Source organism: Sturnus vulgaris, chromosome 13, assembly GCF_052056855.1.
Source record: "Sturnus vulgaris isolate bStuVul1 chromosome 13, bStuVul1.hap1, whole genome shotgun sequence".
Taxonomy (NCBI): Eukaryota; Metazoa; Chordata; class Aves; order Passeriformes; family Sturnidae; genus Sturnus; species Sturnus vulgaris.
The window spans coordinates 6,553,287-6,578,178 of NC_142255.1; the positions used below are offsets into that span (position 1 = coordinate 6,553,287).

Below are 24,892 nucleotides of genomic sequence, written 5' to 3' on the forward strand. Positions count from 1 at the left end.
TAGAGAGATCTACCTTTTATTCTCTTCACTGAAATTTATTTTAAAGTCACCACCCCAGAACAAGCCAGGGAATATCTCATTATCTCTTGTCCTCAGGGCACTGCTATATGCACATTCTTTCCAGCTAGTACTTTTAGTAATAAGTCATTGTTCTAGAGAGAAAAAAGAAGGAAGGTCTTTCCATCTTCAGAAAGGCCTGATGCTGCCGTGAGCTGGGTGAAGTCAAAGGAGAGGACATTTAGCTGATGACAGCAGCGTGTGGTTATCTAATATCAGCACTATGTTCTCTTTAAAACCCACCTCTCATAGAAAGACATTATTTGAAAAGTCTTATGTGCTTAGAAAAAATACTTCAACTCTTTAAACTTTATAAATGCTCTTGAACAGAGATCTAAAGATCAGGATTTTCAGAGTAAATTGCACTCTAACAGCCATCTTTAACAGATGCTTTTTAGGCTATGGATGTTTATGTTTGGGCAGCAGCTAAGTATGTAGCAGCTACACCTCGAGAGGAGTGTATTTCATGCATTTATCACCACCATCAGTACCTTATTCTATTCTTCTACCTGGTTCACTTCTAACATCTGGAGCTTATTTGAAAATCACTTTCATTTATATATTTAGGTTTTAACAAAATCCTGAGTTGCATGTAGCTGTTTTGAAGGATATGAGAAAGTGGAGGTATATGCATTCTCTCTAGCACACAAACATTTTCTAAGAAACTAACCACATGGAACATATCAGGACACCTCATTTCTGGTGAAACTGCTTTTCCAAACAAAATGTCTGGGAAGGATTTATATGTTTTTAACAGTTGGAGGAAATCATGAGCCACTAGGTACTCAATCACATCCCTGAGCTGGACATTTATGCAGTGGACAGTGAAGGGAAATCAAACCTTACCCATTTAGGCATTTTTCCTCCATCTGGATCATGGTGGTGGTATTGTAGAACAATAACGGTGACAACAACAGAAAGACCAACAATAATCATAGTGCTGGCAAAATATTGAGCTGCAAAATAATGAAATAATTACAGGAGCATACTTTGCCTGATAAGCTTTAATAAAGGGTGTTTATATACGCATTCATAGCATTTAGTTCTTTTTCCAGTGTAGTGCTGCTCTAGGTGCTTTTGAAAGATTTCTCAATAGCACAAAGATTGGACATTATTTTGAGGGGATAGCCAGTGTCTAGCTGTTCTTGTTGAACTGAGTACCTGCCTTTTCTAAGAAACCTTGACATTGGTTAGGCTGCCTTCTAATTTTCTTTCAGCATTATTATATAAACTGACTAGTACTTGTTTTTAAAAGTTTTCCTTTTTGTTTGAACAATTACAGTGGGAAGATTTAATTATGTTTAGCTCATGTATTCCAATTTTCTAATCAGAATTACAAATACGGAACACAATCTGGCCAATTGTGTCAAAACTGGAACAAATTCTTCCTTGAAAAATTGATTCTCTTATGCTTTCCCCAAATACACATAGGTTCTCTTTTTCATTCAGAGCACAGGACACCCATCAGAGCCTCTCATCAATTGGCAATATTTTTCTAATTCAATTGCAGTCATCCATTGTACAGCTGGTGATTTGCCTTAATGCTGGCCTTTGTGCAAAGTCATTGCACCTTGTTTGCTAAAAAAATCCAAATGACTAAAAGCTTACCAATTAAGGGCACAGAGTCAGAGGTTGCTGGCATAATTTCAGCCACAAGCAGCATGAAGACAGTGAGAGACAATAAAACCGTTATACCTGAAAGATAAACATAAAGTATGACATCATATCACTAGTTTGTAATTACAACAGGGAGAGAAACAAAATGAATCTGAAGGAGTGCTCTCTGCAGGATGCAATCCCACTGGAACCCTGCTCCAGCACGTCAGTGGTACTCCTGTCCTTCCTGCTACTGCCTCAAGTTCAGGGTAGCAGTGCTGCCAAAGCGATAGCAATGCTTGCACAGACATGGATATTTTTAGATCCTTGTAGTGGTTCAACTTTTATCATCATTTGCTAATTAGCTGAGGCAAATCAAAGCAATTCTTGCACTGTATTAGCTTTAGAAACATGGTGCGAATCTGAGTATTTGAGCGTGTGACACTTGATTAATTGTCATGGGAGCTACAGGTGATGTAATGCATAAATTTCCTCAAAAGCAGATTTGCTGCCTTGGACAGACTTTGGTATCCTTTGATATTAGTGTTGGGTTCTGCAGGAGATTATGCTCAAGCAGTATTGACTGTTGATTTTTGGGGTTTGACTTCTGTTGCTCAAAGATGAGTTCCCATCTTTCTGGAAAAAGACTTAACTCTCTTCTCAGAACTAGACTTAAACAATAAAACGTCATTGTCAGGTAGGAAAGGATTAAGGAATAAATAATTCATCTTAAAATATGGTGAAGCACAACTTAAGGAAGCTGTTACTCCTCAATTAAATCATATTCTGGAGAAATGTCATTTTTCTACCTTTAAACAGCAATGTTTACTTAGTAGAAGTCAGTCATTTGAATTTTGCCTAAGACAAAAGGTTTCTTTACATAGTTAAACTCCATCTTAAAGATCAAGTACTCAAAATCAGATTTGTCTCACAAACCATTGCTTAAGTTAAAATTCACTATAAAAAGTAAAATAGGGGAAATTAGAATCAATCTTTCTGAGAAAGCACCACAGGCTTTTAATACAACTCAATATTAAAAAGAACTATTAAGGAGAATTCAGTGTTAAAGTGTTCAAATGTATATGTGCAAACTTAAGCTTTACCTAATGAATGTGAGATTCAGCAAATAAACATAAAAAAATGAAAGCCTGCTTCTTAAGGAAGGTGCTCAGGAATTGTTTATGCCTCTGCTAGTTCAGCATCAAACACTAAAAAAAACAGCTCATGAGTCACAACAGGACACACAAACTATTCCTCCTGCCTAAGACTGTTTAAAAAGAAACTTCAAAAAACCAACTTATTTTGGTTTGGTCATATTTACAATATCCTATTAATACTTTACCTAGTGAGATCTTTTCTCCCGAGTCTGCTGGAAGCAGGAAAACCAACAAGGCAAGTGCTGATATCAGGACACAAGGAATAAGGAGATTGAGCCCATAATAAAGAGTCCTACGTCTCATAGTAACTGTGAACGTTACATCTGGGTACGGTTCTTTACAGCATTCATAAAAGCTCTCAGTTCTCTTCCCAGGAACTCCTGTGTAGGAGAAAAGAGGAAGGAAACAAGAAATTAATGTGAATAAACTGTATACTTATATAGTGTTTAGTTTTTTAAAAGATAAATGCAGTTTTCCAGGTTTTACTCCAGGTAAAACTACTTAAGCTTAATTCCCACTTTTTCTCAGATGGTAAAGGAAAATCAGATAAAAGATACTTACAGAACTCAAGCAGCAAAATTGTATTTTTTTTTTAAATTTTGATTTGCATCTGAGATCTGTTCTCAAGAGTTTCAAATGCCACTGGCTAGGTAATTTATTAATTTCTGTCTTCATTTCCCAGTTGTTACTCCATCCATTTCAGCAGTGGAGAAAAGGCTGCAAGTTCATAATGTAAATAAGGAATAGAGAGCTTACCTACTAAATCCCACTCTCCATTTGAAATATAGCCAGATATATCTGCTTCTTGCATTTGTAGGTCCAAGGACCAGCCTCCATAAGTCCAGGATCCAAATTTCAGGTTACATTTCTGAACATCAAATGGAAACCAGCGCACATCTATGTAGCATGAGCTCTTAAATATGCCTAGGTGAGATTTTAAATAAGAACACTTACTTTAAATGCTTGTTCCACATAATTTCAAATACAACCAGAACCTGTTCTACATTGTGCCTTCTGTTTTTCATTTCTAAAGCATATTTAATCTCAGTCCTGTCTCAACATGTAAAGAGCAAAAGTCAGTCATAAAGAAGTGAAAGAACTGTACCAATAAGGTATTGATGTTATTAACTATTTTTAAAGATACTCTTCTATTTTGGCACATAGAGGAAGAATATTCAGAGAACTCAGATTTCTAAATAAAGTATTTCAGGAAGAAACGAAGCAGAATATGTAATCTGTTTCTATTTCTTTTACTGACTGAAGTAAGAAATCTGGAAACATACGAAATCCTGAAATATTTATTTGCTGTTTTATTAGATTTATATGATCTTGATTTACTCAGGAAAGCTAGCTTCTTCTTTTTCACTTGTTGAGTCAGACCCTGTCCTTCAGCAGCTTTCAGAACTGAACTGAAAAACCCCCACCAGATGGAATATATTAAGAGAACATCTTAAATCAAGAAGCAAACCCCTGAAGCCCTCTGGATATCTTGGGAAGAAAACCTAATTTGTCTGGAAAGCATTGGCTCTACTGCTGTAGTTTACAAAATTCAGATGCTAGGAAGAGTTAATGCTAATGATTATGCTAATTGAGCTGGGGAAGAGAAACAGTGCTCCACTCCTATACATCCAGAACAAAAATTGTTTTGATCATTTAAAATAGAAATACAGCCAAGATGCTACTAAGCATCTTACTGTAAAGTTAAGATATTAAGAAAAGAAACATTAAAATAATGAAATAAAAAAATTATTGAGGCATTACCATGACTTTATTAAACAACTTCGTTTTATAGTAAGGACTTCCAAACTTCTGAAATTGTGCATTATGACAGAAGAATTTCCATAATTGTAATAAAACTTTTATGATGGTGTTCATGCAAAGGTGTTAATCATATAACCATTATACAGCTAGGCTTACATCTATCAGATGATGCTACTTAAACAAATAAAATGTAAGAGAATTTATGGCATATTTGAAACCACACCATACACAAGTAATCTATCAAAATTTATGACATGCAAACAGCCTACCTGGTGGCAGGTATTGGCAATGTCCTGAAGAATTGACTAAAACATTAGTGTGAAAAGTAGCATCAAATCTTTCATCAGCACTAGAACGGGAAAAACAAAATGGGTTATTTGCTCTTTGACTGGCTGAAGAATATCTGTGACAAATCTATTCTCATAAAAGGGCGATGTCACCTCAAAAACGTGACAGGTTTTTTCCTGCCATCAGTCTTCTGTGGCCTCAGAGTAACTGGCCTGATACTTCTCGGTTTGCTCCTGATTAAGATCTGTGAGTGAAGGTCAGCCACCTCATTCTTGCCACTCACCTGCCCACTAGATTCATTATAGTGCCTTGGCTCTATTGATTTCCTTTTGGAAAGTAAGCACTTTTTAAAAACTTCTCAAGCAAGTGCAGGGAAATCTGTTCTCTTGCTGTCTATGCTAACAGCAGCTAATGAATACTGAGGAGATGGATACTCCAGTGTCTGTGTCTTCCTGCCTCTTTGCATGGCTGAACATCATTACAACATGTCATGTGTAAGACCCTGTAATGCAGCTCCAGCCTTCATCATCTACCTCAGAAGCCACAAACTGTGTTCAGACAAGAAAAAAAAGCAGCCCTATTCGAGGTGTCATTGTAGTGGTGTGGCAGCACTGCCCTGGTGTGCTGTCCTTACAAGTCTCTAGAAAAAGAAGCATAATGTTATTTGGAGAGTGCTCCAAATTATGAGTTGGCATCTACTGCCAAGGAATATCTCAATTCTGTCCGGCACTATGTCCCAGGAATTTACCAGGCATTAACATTTTAAGGACTTCTATATGGGAAACACAACGAGACACAGGCTACTGTGTTTGTTGTAGTCTCCAAGCTGTCACCTTGTGGGGTGGGGTGGCACATGAGGCAAATGCAGAGTCAGCTGTACTGGGTAGGGCAGAGCAGTCACACAAGCCTCAGGGTCTGGATGCTTGCAGCAATCTGTACTTTCAAAACCTGTGCATCTCCACATTGATTGGAACACCACAAGTCTCTAGTGTCTCTTTGCCTATTAGTGGTTTAGTATCCCATAATTTTCTAATCACCTTTTAAGATGTTGTCAGAAAAACAGACTAAAAATATGAGATAGTCATAAAGTGAAATATTCGTAACTCTAGCAGAAAATCAAGTATATTAAAAGGTGTTTCTTAGCAGGAAAACCCTTACTGAAATATTCTTTTTTTGAAGAGAGGAATTTAATATTTGATCTATTCTGATGCAAATTTTGTGTCTCAGAAGCTAAAATAAAGCAACTGTTATTTTAGGCATTTCTAATTTGCATTTTTAAACTTGCACTTTATTTTCCCCTAATGCATTTGAAGATCTTAGATTTTAAAAAGTATCTGGGCTGGTTTGTGAAATTTGCAGACAAGAAAAAGCGAAATCCAAATAATTACTTGGCCATCTGGAGTTGCACTTTTTCTTGTGGTGAGCAGAAGGCTCACAAGTGTTGAAAATACTTCCAAGTATTTAATTTGAACTTTGAAGAGAAGCAGAGAAGTCTCAGTATTGTGTATGTATGATGCCTGATTCTAGCACACTGAAAGCAAAAGGCAGCTCAGTTCTAAGGCCATGGAACAGTGTGAGCCACTCCTGCAGCTTCACAGCTCGTGGCTGGATTCTCCCTGTTTGTGTTGCAGCTCTTCTTCCAGCTGCAGCTCTAATTCTTCTCCCTCCACATCTTGGCTGCCTGTTTTTGTGATATTTGCAAGAAATTGGTGCTGCACAAATCTCCACTGGTTGCACTGCCAAATTTGATAGAGGATGCTGGGGAGAGAGGCAGCAAGATCACACACACATTCACACATGTGTGCATGCACAATGGGTGCATGGGTCTCATTTCCTTAGAAAACCAGATCAAAACTCCTCCAACAACATTCTGTATTAGACAAATAATTGCTTTGGCTTGAAATTAATAAGGGTTAGATGATGGAATTCAAATAAATAGTCAAATTTAGGATGTAAAATTTTCCATGCCACACAAATCACTTGTTAAGTGGAAATTAATGACTCATGGGCTGGGTTCTGTTCTCTTCCTCTGGAGTGGAGGGCAGTTAAACACCAGGGAGCTGATTCTGAGACCTTGCTGCTGTTTCTGGTAATTGGCAAAAATAGAATTTTCACAAGAATACAAATGATCCAGGAACCTTGATTTTATTGCTACATGACTTTGCCTTTCATAGGCATATTCTTAAAAGAATATCTAGTCAGAGTAACATATGAAATTCTTTTTTTCTGAAAAAGGAGTGTGTGTTTTTCTATGCTGTGCTTCTACTCATTTTTTGAGAAGCACTGCTTCTATTGGGAATGCACTAAGAGACTGGACTGAAATGTAATGTAATGATAGAAAACCATTTCTGCTCCATTTCCTCTTCAGGATATAACCACTTGAAAGCAGATATTGATTACAGGAGATTGAGATGACAAAGCTGTACCTAGCAGATAGAATCCCACTGGGACCTAACCTTATGTTTATAAAACTAGGAAAATGAAACTATTAAAATGAGACATACTTTCCAGAATTTTTGTTATTCCATTAAGTACAGAACACTATGTGGCCATTTGCAAAATAATTCCACCAGAAATGAGTACTTTTAATAAGTGTAGTTAAAAGTGGAAGACAGTCCACATGACACTAACACAGTCAATCCTGGAATTTGTACAAAGGCCTAGATTTTCTTTCCTCACAAAAACTACAGATAAACTGGCTCTGCTCTCCCCACACAAAAGACTGGATGTAAAATTTAATACAGCTGCCACAATTTCTCTGTACTAGGCTGCAGCAAAGTGTGTAAGAACTCAAGACATAGTGGAACATGCATTCATTAAAATGGAAAGTGAATTTATAGTTCATTAATTTCCCTGTAACTGCAGATACATATCCCTAGTGAAGCATAGGAATTGAAAGCATCTATCTCAAAATGGCATGTCACTAGAAGGGAACATCATAATATTCCTTCAATGTAATTTCATTCAGGAATAAGAATTTATTTTAAATAGCTTTGCTCTCTGATTAAACTCTGCATAAGATTTTGGATTAAATATGTGTTTGTAATAGAGAAACTGTAGAATGATTATTTCATGACTGAGTCATAGTTAACAATCCGAAGATTTGAAAACCTGTATTAACAGAAAAAATTGTGGTTTCATTATCCCAGGTTATTGTGACCTTTCTCATTATATAAACCACTCCAGCTACGGTTAGCATGCATATATTAATATTGCTAATTTCTAAAATATTACCCTTTCATTTTGGATATACTTAAATACTGAAGCCTAAATGATTAGGCACATTGCAAGTCTCTCTCAGGTGTGTGATATATAAGAGAAAGAATATTGTCAAACTCATTTTTTTGGAAGTCACTAAATTGCTCTTGTAGAGTACCAATTTTACGGTACACAGAGTGTGTCATTCATCAGGACAATGGAAATGAAGGTGTCATTTGTCAGATTCTCCCAAGAACCCTGTCATCTATTGAATCAAGGTAGCTAGAGATAACTGCTCAAGAAAACAAATTTGCATTGAAAGCTACATTAAGATTAATGTTTAAAAAAATACTTGTCTCAGGTATCAGGCTGCTCCATTTTGTGTTCAGAGCGTTTGAAGGAGGTTTTTAGGCTGCCTTGTGGACATTTGCCATGCTTAAACCAGAGTGAGTGGTGACCTTGCCAGGCAGTTACCCTGAGTATGAACTGCACTGGGGCTCCCCTCAGAGCACTGGGTGCTAGCTGCACCTCTGGGACAAACACTGCCACAATACAGGCCCTAGAAAAGCACCCAGGGCCTGGCAAATGCTGCCACTGCTGCTGTTATCCCATGACTGCAATGCAACAGCACCTGTGACTGCACCACTGAACATAGAAATGTTCACCAAAAGGCAAAGGGGAGCAAAGCTGCAGCTGACATTGGGAACAGCTGTTCCCTAGGTCTTGTTGCAACAAAAAGCAGCTCCTGAAGTGGGAAAGGGGATCAGGTTGATAAGCACAGCAGGGTGTGCTCTTATGAGACACATGGTAGAGAAACAAAGGAAAGAACACCATCAGGAAGATGAAAGGTTCATGTCATCTGCACAGACAGCAAAACAATGTACCCAGACTACCCCAGAAGAGCCCGTGCTCCACTCACAGAGCACGTGTAAGCTCTGTCCAGTACCTGGGCAACAGCACACAAGCCCACAACAACTGCAGCAAGTACACTTGAACAGGCAGCTCTCAGTGTTTTATATTTTGAACTAAATAAATTCCACAATGGGAACTACCATGTAACAGCCAAAGAATCTCTCAATGTCAGCCAAAGGTTCTGCAGTGGATTGATGGCAATTTTTCTGTCCCTGAAATAGGCCCAACTCAGAACAATTTGACAAGGAGAGCAGCAAATATCCCAGCTATTTTTGTAGGGAACATAGAAAAATGCAAAGATTCTTCCTGGCAATTACCTCTCCTGTCTGTAGTGAAGCCCAAACTAAACCCTGACAAGCAAGCAAACATCAGATTTGAATTCATTAGTAATCATTTAGACCAAAAAATTTCAGAGAAAATTATCGCTATCCATACCATTAAACACCATCTCATAAAAGGCGACTCAATTAGAATGGTAGTAGGGACAATATTATTATTCACGAAGTATCTGCAAATATGTTCTTCTGTTCTGTGAACAGGAGACTGGTAATTTTCCAGTATTCCAAACACTTAGAAAGTTTTGGAAAATTATTTTAAAATCTAGCCATTTTGATGAAATGATTATATAATTTACCTTTCCTTATCTTTTTATTTGGACAGAGTGCTAGAAAACTTCATGTAGACCCCCTTTTCCAGGAAAGGTTGGAGCAGTTGAGCATCCAAAGGGATATTTCCAAGTCTATAATTCTATGGTCTTCCCTCCAGCCCCCACCACACACACAAAGAAAACTTTGTCTACCTGTTATAGAGAAGAATATCAGGCTTCCAAATCAGTCCATCAGGAAAACGGACATTCTTCACTCCTGGGTATTCTGACACATTCCACTGCAGATAATGATCTGTCCAGTACTAAGCCATACATACAAAAAGTGTAAGTTAGGTCATCTCATCCACTGGTTTACAGTAGTTCTCTAGGGACTGGATAGGCTGAAACAATAGGTGTTCTCTTGTTTAGCTTCAGGGACTGAAATGTTTGAAAAGAGTGAATTAGGCCACCTAGAGCACAATGGAACTCAAACCCTTCATTTTCAATTCACACTGCAGTGCACGTAACAGCCTAGAAGAGATTTGGGGTGCTTGTGTTTTATTGTTCACACTGTTTCAGGTGCCAATTTGGGATTTAACTGCTTTTATAATTAATACAGTAACTTCCATTATCTTTATCTTCATAGACAATGTTATTTTCTGTGGTTGGAAATGTTCAGGTTGTAGTACCTTGCTAAGAGCCATGGGGTAGAGCAGCCAGCATTCACTGCTGGCAGAAGATGACTGATGGCACAAGGTCAATGTCAGCAGAAGGTCCTGGCAGCTCCTGGGGCCTGGTGTTGGGCAAACTCTGAGGCAGCTGCTCGGGAGCACTGCTTGGTCCCTCAAATTTCCTCCCTGGCTGGCACTTCCTGTGTTGGAGGTGGCTGCCCTGGAGCTGTCTGTGCTTCTCTCAGCACAGGCAGACTGGCACAGTTGCACCAGTGGGGCTTTGATCTGAGCTCAGCACTGCTAAATCCCACACTCTGCCATTGAAACATATGGTGGTGCACAGCCAGAAACAAGAGCAGAGCCTCAGACTGCAGCCAGCTGAGCACTGGGGTAACCCCAGCAAGCTGCTTACCTCCTGTGCTGCAGGGAAATAGCAGCAGGAGCTCCTGTATTTTCCTGAAATTGAGGTTGTACATCACTCCGTACTACGCAAATGACTTGTCATGATACTAGGGCAATTTCTGTTGTGCACCAAGGGCATAAGGAATAGTGTTCAATTAATTTTACAAAATTTACAGAATTTTCTCTTCTGCCTATGCTTCATTATAATGCATTTCTTTGTATCTCCCTTATTATGCTGTTTACATTAACTTCACTTGGCTGTAGGCATCACATAGCATACAGTGAGGACCTGTCCAGATTTACCAAGCTGTTGCAATACCAAATGTTAATTTCTTGAATGTAAACTTCTAAATGTGTGAGTAAATGTACAACACTTACCCCTTCATTCTAGTGGTCTTTGTCAAAATGATAGACATTAAGGTCAGGAAAAATTGCCAGTGGGTATTGTAGAGGTAAATGTTATTGATGGTTCTCATGGGGTATTCACATCAAACTGGTCTATGTAATTCCTTGCATTATTGTCACAGGCAAGTTTTGGTTTGATACACCAAGTCTCCAGTTAGCCTCATGCTGCAGGTATTCAAATACATTCTTGTACCATTACAACAACATAAATGACCATTTTGATGCATTCAACATAGCCAAAAGCATTCATCAGGCAGCTTTTGTGGAGTGTTTACTATACTTATTCTTGGCTTGTGTTTCTATATTTATCTCATTCATTTTTTACAAAGAGTTTGGAGCAAAACCAGACAAAAGATCTAAGTTGTGCACTATCTTCTCCTTTAGCTTTACAGATAATAGTTTTTAACAGAAGTCTTCAATTATTTGGCTCTGTTCATATTTTTTGTTTTCACAGTTCTCTACTTAAGATACGTGTGTTGCTCACAGCCATCCATACACAGCTTCTGTAAGCTGAGCAACTGCTTCTCATATTTTTCAGAAATTTTACATGCATTTTCCCAGTAAACTGTTTTACATGAACTTTCTGGTTGACAAATGTCACTGTGATTTTTTTACCACTTCATCTTTGTGTAAAATAGAAGTCCTGATATGCCAGGATACATCTGTTTTTCCCAGCAATGTAAGCAAATGAGCTGTGTGGGTTTAAGGCACTGAAAGCCACAGCTCTTGTGGCTTTGGGTGACTCGTTCTCAGGAGCTGCCAGAGCAGGTCACTCACAGTCATGATGGCAGGGGCAGGACTGGCAGGCTGCATTCACTGCCAGCTGAAAGCATCCTGGATATCAACAGATCCAATCATTTCCTATCCCAACTTACGTTAGGAGTTACCATGGCCACTACACTGCAGTGCAGGGTGATGCTGAGTGACGTAAAGACAGTCCAAGGGCACAAGAAAACTTAATATTCAAGCCTGCATTGGAGATAACGTTAAGCAGATTTTATGGGTGCTCGGTTAGCCCTGTGGACAACCTGTGCTCACCCAGCCAGCAGGGCAGGATCTGCTTCATTTTGCTTTAACTTTAGAGCTACCGGTAAAGGAGCTAAGCACGTTTAATTTGGATTACAATAGCAAAGAGCTCAGGGTGCTTTAGTTAGTTCCAATCTGTGTGATTAAGTGAGGCTCCTGCTATAACTTAGATTAAGTTTTAGATTCTTAGATTAAGTTTGAGATTTTTGATGCTGAACAGTATTGCCATGGACTGACCAGAGGTTGGATGAAATAGTTTGCTTGTATAAATACTAGATTATATTCCCCTTTCTCTCAAGTTACTTTTTGTATTTAAGTATTTTGGGGATAATTACATAAAGTATATTTAAGATACATTTCTGATTACACGTGTATATCATGAAATGCAGTGGAGAGGGATTTCAGGGAAAAAACTTATTTCAGATCATTTAGTATAAAATAAAATGACGTATGTTTGCCTTAAGCATGCTTTGAACCTGTCTAGAATACCATTAATAGACAGTTAATATGCAAACACTTTTATTTTCATGTGTACACAAGCCATGAAGAGTGGCTACATTTTTTTGTAGTAACCAAGTGATCTGTTCATTGCAGTCTTAATGTGCTTCATATCCAGTATGTGCTAAGGTGAATAAATCAAAAGAAATACAGAATGTATAATATAATAAAAAATTTCCTAAGGGGAAAAACAAACAAACTCAAAAGGGATAAGGATGCTGTGAGATAAAAGAGAAGGAAAATAAATTACAGCCTCTAGAGTATGAATTGTTGTCTCTTTTACAGGTAAGATATCATAGCAACTATCGTTTTTGTAGCTAAAAGCCAAAAACATATTATATTTGACAGTTTTAATCTTGCTGTACAACAGGCCTGTAAAAAAAGCATGATTTGAGTGCTTCTTCCATGTCAGATTTTCTTTGTGAATAATGAATAGCCATGGTATCTTTGCAGGGCACCAGAACAGTCTTTCATTTGTTTCCCAAGGCCTACCCCAGTGCAAGTGAGGTGCTCTATCTAAAATGTTGCAGTAAAAGAAAGAATAATGCCTTTAAACTGAATGAGCTGGTGAAAGAAACTGAAAGGTGTGAAGTTTCTGCTGTGTGATTGTCTGGAATAATAGATATCTTCTGTAACTTCCTTTACTTAACCCAAACAGTTCAGTTTGTGTAATACTGATGGGAATTTAACTAATGGCAAATTCTCATTCATGCTGCTAGAGATGGAGAAAACTCCACGTCACCCTGTCTTTGCAGAGCTTAAGACAAAGCTTTGGTGGAAATGTCTGTGGATGCATTAGGACTCCACAGGAGTCAGTCTGCTAAGAAGCACCTTTTTAATTCTGAGTCATAATGTAGCTGTTCAGAGAAAACGATTTCAAAATACTCTCACAAAGTTCTTGAATTGTCTATTGTCTGTTCCATTTATTAAAAAGTGAGGAAAAATTGACTCCTGCCCAGCAATGCTGGCCATGAGTTAATGAGGACAAAGTTCTCTGCTGTGGTATCTAGTGGCAGCAAAGAAAATCTGACATGTAATTAGGAGTCAATTTATATTTCCTAACAGACCTGAAAGTTTTCCAAAATTCAAACCCTTCACCAGATTAAACTCCAAGACTGAAGAGGAAAAACAAACATACTTTGTTTCAAAACTTACCATTTGTAGCCAAATATTTGTTGTTAGTACTTGATTCTTTTCATCCTGGAGGGAAGTAGGAGAGGAAGAAGAAAAAAACCAAACCACATTTTAGTACCACACAGATAAAATAATACCATTAAGGGTATTTGACTATTATAAAATAGCCAGTTGTGCTAAAGTACCTTTCAAAGCAATGGGAATAACTGCCACTCACTTATTGGAACAGAAGCTTTCACAGGTACTTTTTAATTTCAACTTCATATTATCACAATCAGCCAAATTGTTTCCTGGGGTATTCTTCTGCCAGACTCTTCCCTGGGGCACCTTCTTTAATAAAGAATCTCTACAGGCAAGGCAGATTACAGTAGGGACTGCCTGTATCACCTTTCTTAGGAGCAGCCCTCTCACTAATTAACCTTATCCACCAGACATACACAGGCAGTAGAAAAAGTAATCAGCAAAGTGGGACAAAGCTCAGATGAGGTGTGTTGAGGCTAAAATCACATGAGCTGTGTTGAGGCTGAAGTGACATGAGCTTTGTAACAGGTAAGAAGCACCACCTGTGTCAGTAGAACTATACAAAAAGTCTTACATCAGCTTTACCAGAAAACTGTTGTCAGGGCAGAATATTATTATTCTTTGAAGGCCTTTCCCGGGGACTCCTGTGATTGTTTGATGTAAGTTCAGGTCACACAGCAGGCACCTTAATGCTAAAGTTGTAGACTTTAATTATTTACTGCTCAGACACAGGAAAATATCAGTGACCTTTTTCTGTGAAGGTACCATATCAGCATCCACCTGGGTTGTGTGAAGCTACTGGAATATACTATGTATGTGATCAATATTCCCCATTTTCCAATCTGAGCACACAATCCCTGTCCCAACACCAGTCAAAGCTCCTTTTACAGTCTGAGAAAGTGTTGTAAGAAATTCAGTCACCTGTACAGCCTCAACTGCCAGAGTTGTTCATATGTCTAGACCTCTGAACTTAAATCTGTCACTCTTGAACTTAAATGTCATTGCTAAATGCCAAAAAAATGGCCAAAAATGTTGAATCCCATTTCATAGAATAAAACCCCTCTTTTTTAACAGCACACTTTACTAAAGGTCAATATTTTTCCTCTTCTGCTCTTGTTTTGTGAACTACTAACCAAAAAGAACTCCTGAGAGACCTTTCATTGCAGCCATCTTAGATCAGCACAATAGTAGGAAGTTACACAGCATGTAAAATCAAATACCTTGCAAGGGACAGTGGCATTTTTCAAGCAAGAGAAACCTTTTGAGGAGCAGCATCAGTAAATGTATGACACTGTTACTAGGCTGTGCATAATCACAATTAAATGTACAACTTACAAGTAGAAAGATTTTAAATAAAGATTGCAATGTGCATGAATAAAGTCTGCCTTCATGCACACTCCTACCCTGCTTTAAAACAAAAAGTAAAATGAAAAATATAAATAATCACAGACCACAGCTAGTCATTCAGCACTTTTTCTCCCCATTTTGTGCTTCATAACCTCCATGAACCTTTTTCAAAACTATCTCAAGTGAACAACTCATTTAAATGGCATCCTGGGGAAACAGGTCTCTAACCATTTGGTTTCAGAAATCCATTATTAAGCTCCACTGAATCTGCATGGTGAAGCCATTGCTGAAGATGTCATCCAGGCAAAGCAGTCATTAACTTGCACTAGTAGCTGTTATTCTCTAGCCACATAAACATTAATTTGGAACTCCTCTCAACAACATGCTTATAATCTTAGAGCACTACAAAACTCGTTTTTATGGGATCTTTCATTCATTAATGAAGAAACAATCTTTAAGAGATCATTAATATCACCATGAACTAAAGTCTATCGAGAAGGGTTGCCAGTTCATGGTGTGTAAAACCTACATGATTCTATTAATCATAGGTAATTTTACACGAGATGGAAATACTGCCAATGATAACTTATCCTCCAAAGTTCAGTACCATTTTCTCAAAACTCTGTGTGCTGTCCCAGCTGAACATGACAAGTTCCAGGATATAATGCAACATCCTGGCTCAGCACCTGAACAAAGCTGAGAGCACCCCTACTGAGTGGCTTCTCTGCACAGGCATAACTGGCTACTCAGAAGTGCAGAGCAATTCAGAATCCATTATGTTGTGGGAAGCCTGTTTCAGGACTATTAGCTGAATGGCATGTATTCCTGCATGGTTAAATCCTGAGTTAAACTCTCATTTTATTCCCAGTGTGATCTCTTTCTACACATGAGTGGCCCCAGCTTTAAATTAGTGATGTTTCAAAAAGACCTTTTCAGCAGCCAGAAAGAGATTGTACTGAAGCTGGAGCGTTGTTGGTGCTTAAGCTGATGCTGTGCCACAAGGGATGTGCTGGGAGGGCCTGAGCCCACATCACAGGCATGGGAACTATTTCAGGAGCAGCAGGAAGGAACTCTGCCATCAGTGCACATCACAGACGCAGGACAGAGAGCACTGAGCACTCAAAGCAGCAGAGCTGGGGGGGACAGCAGACTTTTAAACCAGCTGTGCTGCTGGCAGCATGATTCAGCTGCCAGAGCCATCACAGGTTGGCATGCAGGACACTGCAAGCATATTCTGAAAGCCAAGAATTATTATGAAGTGTGATCTTTCACTCAAAGAGCTTGTTCTGAGAGCACTGACTCAAATGTGACTTGTACTGTGAAGACAAACCCTGAGTGAAGATGGCCCACGCTGTTTTCATAGTATTCTTTCTGTTATTTGAAGTATTTAGAGCCTGAAAGAGGGCTACATATGAACTAAGTAATTCCTGCTTGGATCACTATATTTAAGGTTCCATTAGTGTTTGAATCATAAATCCTACCATTGCTCCTCAGCTATAAAAGCTTTACTGCCTGCTGAGGCTCGGTTTATAGCAGTGTTTTGAGGTTTTAGTCATTGTTGGATTGACTCATCTATCACTAGAGGAAAGGTTCTGATTTTAGAAGGTTTGTCACTCTCTGTGGCCCCAGGTGAAACTGGTAAAAGGTGGGGCAGGAGACATCCTGCAGGGCTTCTCCCTGCTTAGGAGAGTTTTTTGGACACTGTTTTAAATGCTTCACAGCAAACTACATTAATACTCTTTTCAACAGAGTTGTGCAGTACCTCTCTGTAAAATGATGGGTGGGATTGAAATGCTTCATGGAACTTCACCAATTTTTGTCACTTCATTTTGGAAACACAGAACACTTTTGTGTTTTGAACACAAAAACAAGGAAGCTCCCATTACAAACCCTTTCTGCTATAAAGGAGGAAAGAAAAATGGCTTCACAGTGTAATCTGAGATGTTGGAGAAGCTTCAAAATAGCAAATGAGACCAGACACTGCATCATGTTGTTTGGATTGGTGTGGTTTTTCCTCCATAGAAGCTGCTTTAAGTTACTTGCTGTTCAGACAGTACTGGCCAAGTAGCCCTGCTAATGGAGTTGGGTTTCCTTGGCACAGTGGGAGGGGGATGGAGGCTTCTTTGGTCATCACTGTCCATAACTGCAGTCAAAATCTGAGAGGACAGATGGCAAATTGCTACTGGACTCCTTGTCATCTTATTTTGTGGCAGTGCAGTTAATGAAGGGAAGATAGCTGACATCAGGAGACCTGAATGGTCCTTCATTCATTTTTGCAGGTAGAGGTAATAATTTCTGCAAGTCTTTGAAGGAAATTGCACTATCTCCATTCTTCCAGTTCCCACTCCTGATTTTGTCTGTTTTTTCAATTTATACAATCCATTGGACTGATCACCTTTGGAAACAGTTACGAGAGTCTCAAATTATCCTTCCCTTACCCTGTGTTCATCAGAATATATAAAAGTAGAAACTTGATAATGCTTTGTGAAAGATGTTAGCCTGGACATTATAAACTCTGTAACGATTTCTGTAGACTTTCAAATGGATTTCAGCACATGTAGCATCCACACTAGAAAAGCTACCTGGCAACTGCAAGGGGCAACATGCAATAAAACTGCATGCCTAGAGAGTGGCATGCAGTGATGTGCAGCACCTAGCAAGAAACACATATTTCCCAGGGACTAGCATAAGGTGATAGCCTTACTAAAATCTATGTGTTGTAATTTCTGCACTTCAAATTTAGATTCTTTATTTTTATGTGGTTGAATCTCACCTAAATTACAGAAAAAGTTATGGCTCTTTGAACTGGGCTTCAATTACTTTGAACCTTAATAAAGACTTTGTAAGAACATTTTAAAACATCACTTGTTACACCATAATACTGTGATCCTGATTGGTACCCTCTAGCAAAACTGAAGCTAATTACTGTAGTCTGAAGTTAGCAACACCCTGACAGCCAGTGAGAAACATGTAAGACACCTTCTTTACTGATTTTCACTTTTCTGTGCTTGAATGCCATCCTACTGAAACCAGCAGGTTAGTCAGTTCATTAACTCTTATTGTCTCAGCACTTGCTCATTAAACATTCTCAACATCATCTGATCCACAATGTCAAATTACCTGTGCCTAATGACATTTCCCCCCTATCATTTAAAATCCTGTTATGTTTAATTTTTTGCTTCACACAGCTTGGGGTTTTCTTCCTGTTCCTTTTTAGGGTCATGCAGTGAGCTCACTAAACCGTATCAGCTGAAAAAGCCTGAATTCCTACAGGATTAGTACTGAGAGGATGAGCTGGAGGATGACTTAAGCACTCATAAACTGGCCAGGTGACAAAAGATTGTTGCTATGTCTACTTCAGGCAGCAATAATGACAGGGTGAATCCAAGATCCTCAAAAGTCATGGAGAGTAGTGAAAGGGCTGCATTTCCCCTCCCTGCCCGTGGTGCTGGTGCACAGCAGCTCCCTGTGAAGCCACCCTGCAGAAGAGGCCAGAGCAGTGTCTGCTCCAGCTTCACCCACCTGCAGCCCTGAGAGCATCCCCATGACCTCTGTGTCTTCCCACACTAAGTCAACGAGGGGTCTAGTGCAAATATCCTCTCCACGTGCCAAGGTTAAAGCTAAACTTTCCTATTAAAGATGGCTCAGGGCTTCTTAGTCATACAGGCAAAATTGAGTTTTGCTATCTCAGTGGTGAAGATAAAAGTCAGTTACTTTAAAAAAGCCATCCTGCTGCTTCTGCAGGGACACTGAAAGGAAGATTGCAGCTGCTGGCCAAAGGAGTACCCCTAATAACCTGTAGGTGTGGGCTGGAGCTGCAGCCAATCTTTCTCTTGAAGAATGTAGTAGAGGGAATTAAGAATTTTGGGGAGGTTTGTATAGGAATAAAAAGCCAAACAAAGAGTTGTCTATGTGAAAATTGTTGTTCAAGCTATATAAACATGAAGAAAAAGTCAGTGTATATGATTTGTGATATAAAAGATTGGAATTCCTGATGCCTCTTTTCCACCTGACTTCCTTTTCACCATGAAAGGAATAGACCAGTGCAATTATCCTTCACTTCTCCAGTGGTCAGCAATAGACCTTTTTATACAGTAAAATGGTTTTAACTCAGCTTACAGCACGTATTTCCAATTATGCAGAAAATGCTGTGTAAACAGTTATTACCACTGCATAAATAATATTAATAATATTCCATGATCCAGCATATGAGATTCAATATCAGGAACAGATGTTTCTGATTTCTTAAAAATGGATGTAAAAGACAGAAAAACATTCAATAAAATGTCAGAAGAAAAATGTAAATTTTCACTGTTGCACCACAATTTTTAGACCATTTCAAACTTAAACACACATTTTTATTTAGTGTTTTGATTTTTGCCAGACCAGTGACATTTCAGAGCTCTGGCACTTATGACTGAATCTTGTAGTGCTACAGCCTCCTGCTGGGAAAGCCAGGCTCCTTCAAAACTACAGCGACTGCTGCAAAGTGTTGCTCAGCCAGAGTTGAGCAGCAGAGTCAGGATGCAGTGCGAGTCCTGCATGACCTGGCTTTGGGGTGTTAATGTAAAACGAGGGCCACTCCCTTTACATCAGCTGCTAATCTACCCTGATTCTGTTGGTGCAAAGAATCCCCTGGAAGCTGGTCTTTGTGATTTTGTACTCAGTCCCTAAGTGGTGATGTTACTGAAAGCTAAAGATGTTTAGGACATCACCTTCTTTCCCACATTCCACTGCAAAGCAAATTTAGCCTGAGGCACGTTCACAGCTAGGATGACACCTGCCTAACTCTTGCCACCCTCTAACTCAGACTCTGGCTCCTTCAGACCTTCAGGGATAATTGCAGCTGTGCTCAGGATTTAGCTATCTCCTGTAGCATTAAGGTGAGCTTTGTAGTGAAATCTCCAAAACCCAGCCTGAAAATATCTTCATTATTGGTGTGCTTCTTGATCTTTGATTTAATTTTTTCTAACTTTTTTTAATCAAAGAATTAAACTATAAAGGCCAACCAAAATGTGAGTAGCTAATTAAAATGAAATTTGAAAACTTCTTCCACTGAGCTCTTAGGTATATTAGATTTGTGATGGATGGCATACAAATGGCTCTGCATGCTGGAGGTCTTTGAAGTAAAGAATGGCCCAGGAGAATTGCTCCTAACCGGGAAAACTGGAATTTTGTTGATAGAGATAACACAGACTGGCACAGATTGCTGCTGTTATCCGTTTTGATTTTTTAGGAAAGCTGACTTTGGAATGTAAATGAGGAACAAGGCAATAAATGGCTATTCTGGGGCTGAGATAGTTAATTGTTATAGCTGGGAAACACGTAGGGTTTCCCTCTATGAATACCTCCTCCTCCCATTAATTTGTGATATAGTGCATAAAGGTTATTGAAGTCCCCTAATCTTTAGCATTTTCCTGGTTTGGCCTGGTTTCACTTATTCAATTGTTCTTATTTCAACCCATGTGTTTTACCTTTTCTTTCTGATTCTCCACCCCACCAAGGGATGGGCCTGAGTGAGCAACTGCATTGTTTTAGTTTCTGGCTGGGGTTAAACCATGCCAGGCATACTCTTAACTCAGCCTGCTGTCCTAAGTATGTTCCATAACCCTGAGGGGCAGAGTGGCAGTACCAGATGCAGGGACAGCTCCTCTGTTTCCTGTCTGAATCCTGGGAGTGTTGGTGACAGATGTGAACAAGAACCAAGGCTAGAATGTACAGGAGAAAACGACAATGCAGTGGAAGAGTGTTTGTGAAAAAGCTGAAAGCAAAATGATAAGGCGAATTACTCTTGTATGTGTAGGCTCAATTTTATAAACAAATTTAAAATATTTGTAGGAGAGGACCATTGTTAATCTAGTCAAGTTTTCCTGCATGGGAAAGGTGGGATTAAGGTCTGATTCTGCACTCTCATTCTATTTATTTTTTGTTTTGTTTTGGAACTGTGTCCTACATTCAGTAATTCATCTGCCTGACTGTATTTACTAGGACTATTTCTTCTGTAAATCAAGGAGTGGGCCTCACTTTCTAGAAATAATGCTGGATAAACAAAACATTCCAGCTCGAGTTACCTCTCCATAACAGAGCACTCTGTTGGTGTTAATTCAATTTTGTGCAGCTTCTCACCTTCAAAATATGTCCTATCTTCATAAATGTTTCCTTAATTAGCCTGGAATGTTTAAAGTTCAATTTATGGAAGCTTTATTTCAAAGCAATGCCTACTTATATCATTTTCCTTTGAAATGCACTTATCTGGGCTGACCATGTATATACATGTAGTGCCATTTAAAAAATTACTTTATAGAATATGCTGCCTAGTGTTTATTGAGCATTTTCCTGCCTTGATAGTTTGTAAACATGTCCCATCTGGAACATGTGAAATTGTTCAGACTATTTATTCTCTTGTGGGGGTTTATGTTAATTAAATTATTATAAATGGGAATATATGAGTAGAAAATCAACAAATGGATTTTTAAAAAATGACTTTGTGTATCTTCCCTCTAACCTACAAGCACATTATTTTCAGCAAATTAAACATAAGGAATATTGTGCCTCTCTAGCAAGAGAAGGGCCAGGCTGAGCAGTATGAGCTCAGTGTGAGTGCTGGGTGCAGGGACAGGGGGTGCAGAGGCTGTGCTTGAGCCACAGCAAGCTCCAGGTTCCATGGCATGGGAACTTGCAGGAAGCTCTGCAGGTCACTCAGCCACCTCCTGAAGAAAAGCATCCAGCAGCTGGGAGCGAAGGAATTGGAGAGGAGGAAAGGAAAGAGTGGTGGCCCTAGTTCACAGTTCTGGTCTATGTTTAACTCTTGAGCCAGTATGTATTTAATACAATGTTTACTATGAGCTTACACATATTTACAATTCAGACTTTAGTAGCTGTAGAGTTTGATCTATGTGGAAATCTGAAAAAGATGGGGATTTTCAGATATGTTCTGCATGGGTATTGAAGCCTGGAGCTCCTCTGTCCCATGCACTGTTCAGCTGTACAGAGTGAAACAAAACAGTGAGGAAGTAAACCTGAATACAACAGACAAGTATGCTTCTGCTTGGAGCTAAAGTTTTGAGAAAGTTGAAAGGTTTCTAAAGTTAAAATGCTAAAATATTACTTGAGCATTCTGTGCTGCTGAGATAGGACTAGATGTTCATTTTTGGCTTTTTTAATATCTCCCTTTTTTTCTTAAAAATTAGAAAAATACAATTTTAATTTTACCTGGGTTAAGGTTGAGTTTGGAGTATGATATAAGGAATCTAATTACTTTGCTTAAACTAATTCAGGTGAACTCTGAGGGGGGGTTGTTTGTTTTGCTTTTTTTTTAATTTGCGCTGTTTGTGTCTGAAAAAGGCCAGCATTTTCCCCATACAAACTCATCTTACGTGCTTTTGCAAAAAACATTTGCTTTCTCCTCAATTTCTTTATATTGCTTTAAAAGAAAGGCAGTTTGCTCAGACCATACACAGGTCTCCCCAGATACATGCAAATGCATCACAGCAAAAAGCTGCTGCAGAAAGAGCACAAAAGACTGACCTTAACTCTGAGCAGAGCATCTGTGAGAGGAGCCTCCTTAGGATGTAAATATGTTCTGTTAGGTCTGAGAGTTGTGCTGCCATTGGCTGCACCAGGGCTTTGTCCTGGCAGTGGGCTGGAGAAGTGGCTTTCACTGAGTTCCAGGAAAAAGAAGCTGAGATTATAAATATGTGTGAGAGCCTCATGATGTACCATTTTTGTTACCATGGGGACGTAATTGTAACAGCAGTCTCTCTTCTTCTTTTTTTTTTTTTTTTTCAGTACATCATTGTTAACAAGAGATTGTATTTAGATATGAATGCATTCATTTTTGCAAAGACAAGCAGGGATAAGGCATATGAAATGAGCAGAGCATAGCATAACTAATCACATACATCTGCACATCTTGCATGAAAAAAACGTATTTTGAAGAACAAGTTCCATTTTTCAAGTTACCTTATGAATTTCCGTGATTAATTGTAGGTTTCACTCAGTTCAGTTTTTGAATGTAGCATAGAGCTTAAAGTGCAGTTAAATTTCTTGCAAACATGCAAAGTAATAACTGTCTTCTGCTGCTTTATTTACAAATAATTCTTGATTCCAGTGTATTTTGTAGCAGATTCCTGTTGAGAGGACTAAACTCTGAATTAGTGTTAAATACTGGCTCTAGGTGCTGATTACCATTGCCAGTCTGGCACAGATAGGCACCCCAGCTCTGAACACATGCTGGAATCTTGGAATTAGCAACAGTACCACAAGATAAGATCAAACAATAGAGCCCCACTCATTACATGGTGTTAAAACCAGAGGGAATCAAAGCCTTCAAACTTTATTTCTTTTCCTAGAGGTCAGCTGCAAAACACTGAAATTGAAAGGTCAGGTTGTTACATTTGAATGTACCAGCAGGCTGAAGTGGAAGGAAAGTGTGTGTGTGTTATTTCTTCAAGGAGAGAAGAGAAAGTTCTGGGAGAACAAGGAGCTGAACCCCAAGCTGCATCTCCCTGTGTGTGATCAGAGCACACAGCTCCAGTACCAGCCTGCTGCTGACACTCATCTATCCTATTTTTGTGAGTAACAGCAGTAAAAATGTCCACACCTGAACAGAGAATATTTTCCATGATTCAGCATCAGCTGAAACCTTTGAGGAACACCAGAGCCACAGAGACAGAGGCATCTTACACAACCACAAGGAATAGCTCTATGCACTAGAAATGGACACAGGTAAAGCCAGCTTCAGAGGGTCAGACTGATGCCTAGAAAGGCTGACCTGGAACAGAGACTAGACAGAGCTAAATGGACAAAATAGATATTTCTTGAAAAGCCTTAGAAGGATACACCTTGGGCAGTGCCAGGCCTGGCCAGGTCTGCGCCCAGGATGAATCCAAGATGGATCTCGGTCTCAAGTTTTCACACTTTTATAAGTTTACATCTACATATTTGGGTTAATTGTCCAATTACAGCTTCAGGTCATGAAGTCTCAACCCCCTGGCCTGCCCCCTTCCCTTCAATGTTGTTTATGCTTTTTGAGTACCAGGTTTCCTTGATTCTCTAGCTGGAAAGGGATGATTTTGTCTGACTACCCTGTGAAGAGAACTCACTAACACCTATTATGAAGTTTCAGAGTTACATACCAAGCAGCAGAGAATCTGAAAAATATAAAAGCTAAACCCCATCAAGATAGCAAAATGCTATTACTCATCCCCTTACAGTATCTTTATACTACATACTACCTCCATCTTTCCAAGTATAGGAAAATTAAGCAAGGAAGAGTTGCTCCAAAATTCCTGTGATATGTAACATTATCCATTATCTTGGATGTCTTGGGCTCTCTGTTCAATCTAGGATACAGCACAGGCATGACCATGGCAATTAAAAAACTTCCTGAGGAAGGGCAGAGTACAAAATGCATTGCTTATCCTGCTGAATGTCTCTGCAACTCTTGACACAGAGTATTGCTGAGACACTTCAATAACTCAAGATGAGTCATATTACAGAGGTTCTTGTTATTCCTTATCCTATGTCCTCTTTTAAAGGGTCTTCCTTTCCTGCTTTCCATGAAGATCCATACTGCCCTCACTTCTCTGATATGCCTGTAGAGAATCACTCACAAAGGCACTGAGAAACTCTGAGCTTAGCTGAGAGGAATACTTTGATGGAAATCAACCATATCTCTGTTTCTTCACAAATGCAACAAGCATCATGACTGAAATGTCAGAACACCTACACGGTCCTCCAGGCTGCTTTTTCCGCAGCACAAAAGAGCAAATTCTCCTCTGTGAAAAGATTATTTCTGTCTGTGGGGACAGAGATGGAGAGAGCACTCCAAA

At 39.1% G+C, this 24,892-nt stretch overlaps 1 protein-coding gene across 1 annotated transcript in view; it reads right to left on the bottom strand.

Moving 5' to 3' along the window:
- CHRFAM7A (CHRNA7 (exons 5-10) and FAM7A (exons A-E) fusion) overlaps positions 1-24,892 on the bottom strand; it is a 35,720-nt gene that overhangs the window by 2,050 nt on the left and 8,778 nt on the right. The window contains 7 exon segments of the mRNA NM_001323300.1: positions 904-1,013; positions 1,666-1,752; positions 2,996-3,190; positions 3,567-3,734; positions 4,841-4,920; positions 9,769-9,878; positions 13,713-13,757. Coding sequence (NP_001310229.1) covers positions 904-1,013; positions 1,666-1,752; positions 2,996-3,190; positions 3,567-3,734; positions 4,841-4,920; positions 9,769-9,878; positions 13,713-13,757 — 795 coding nt within the window.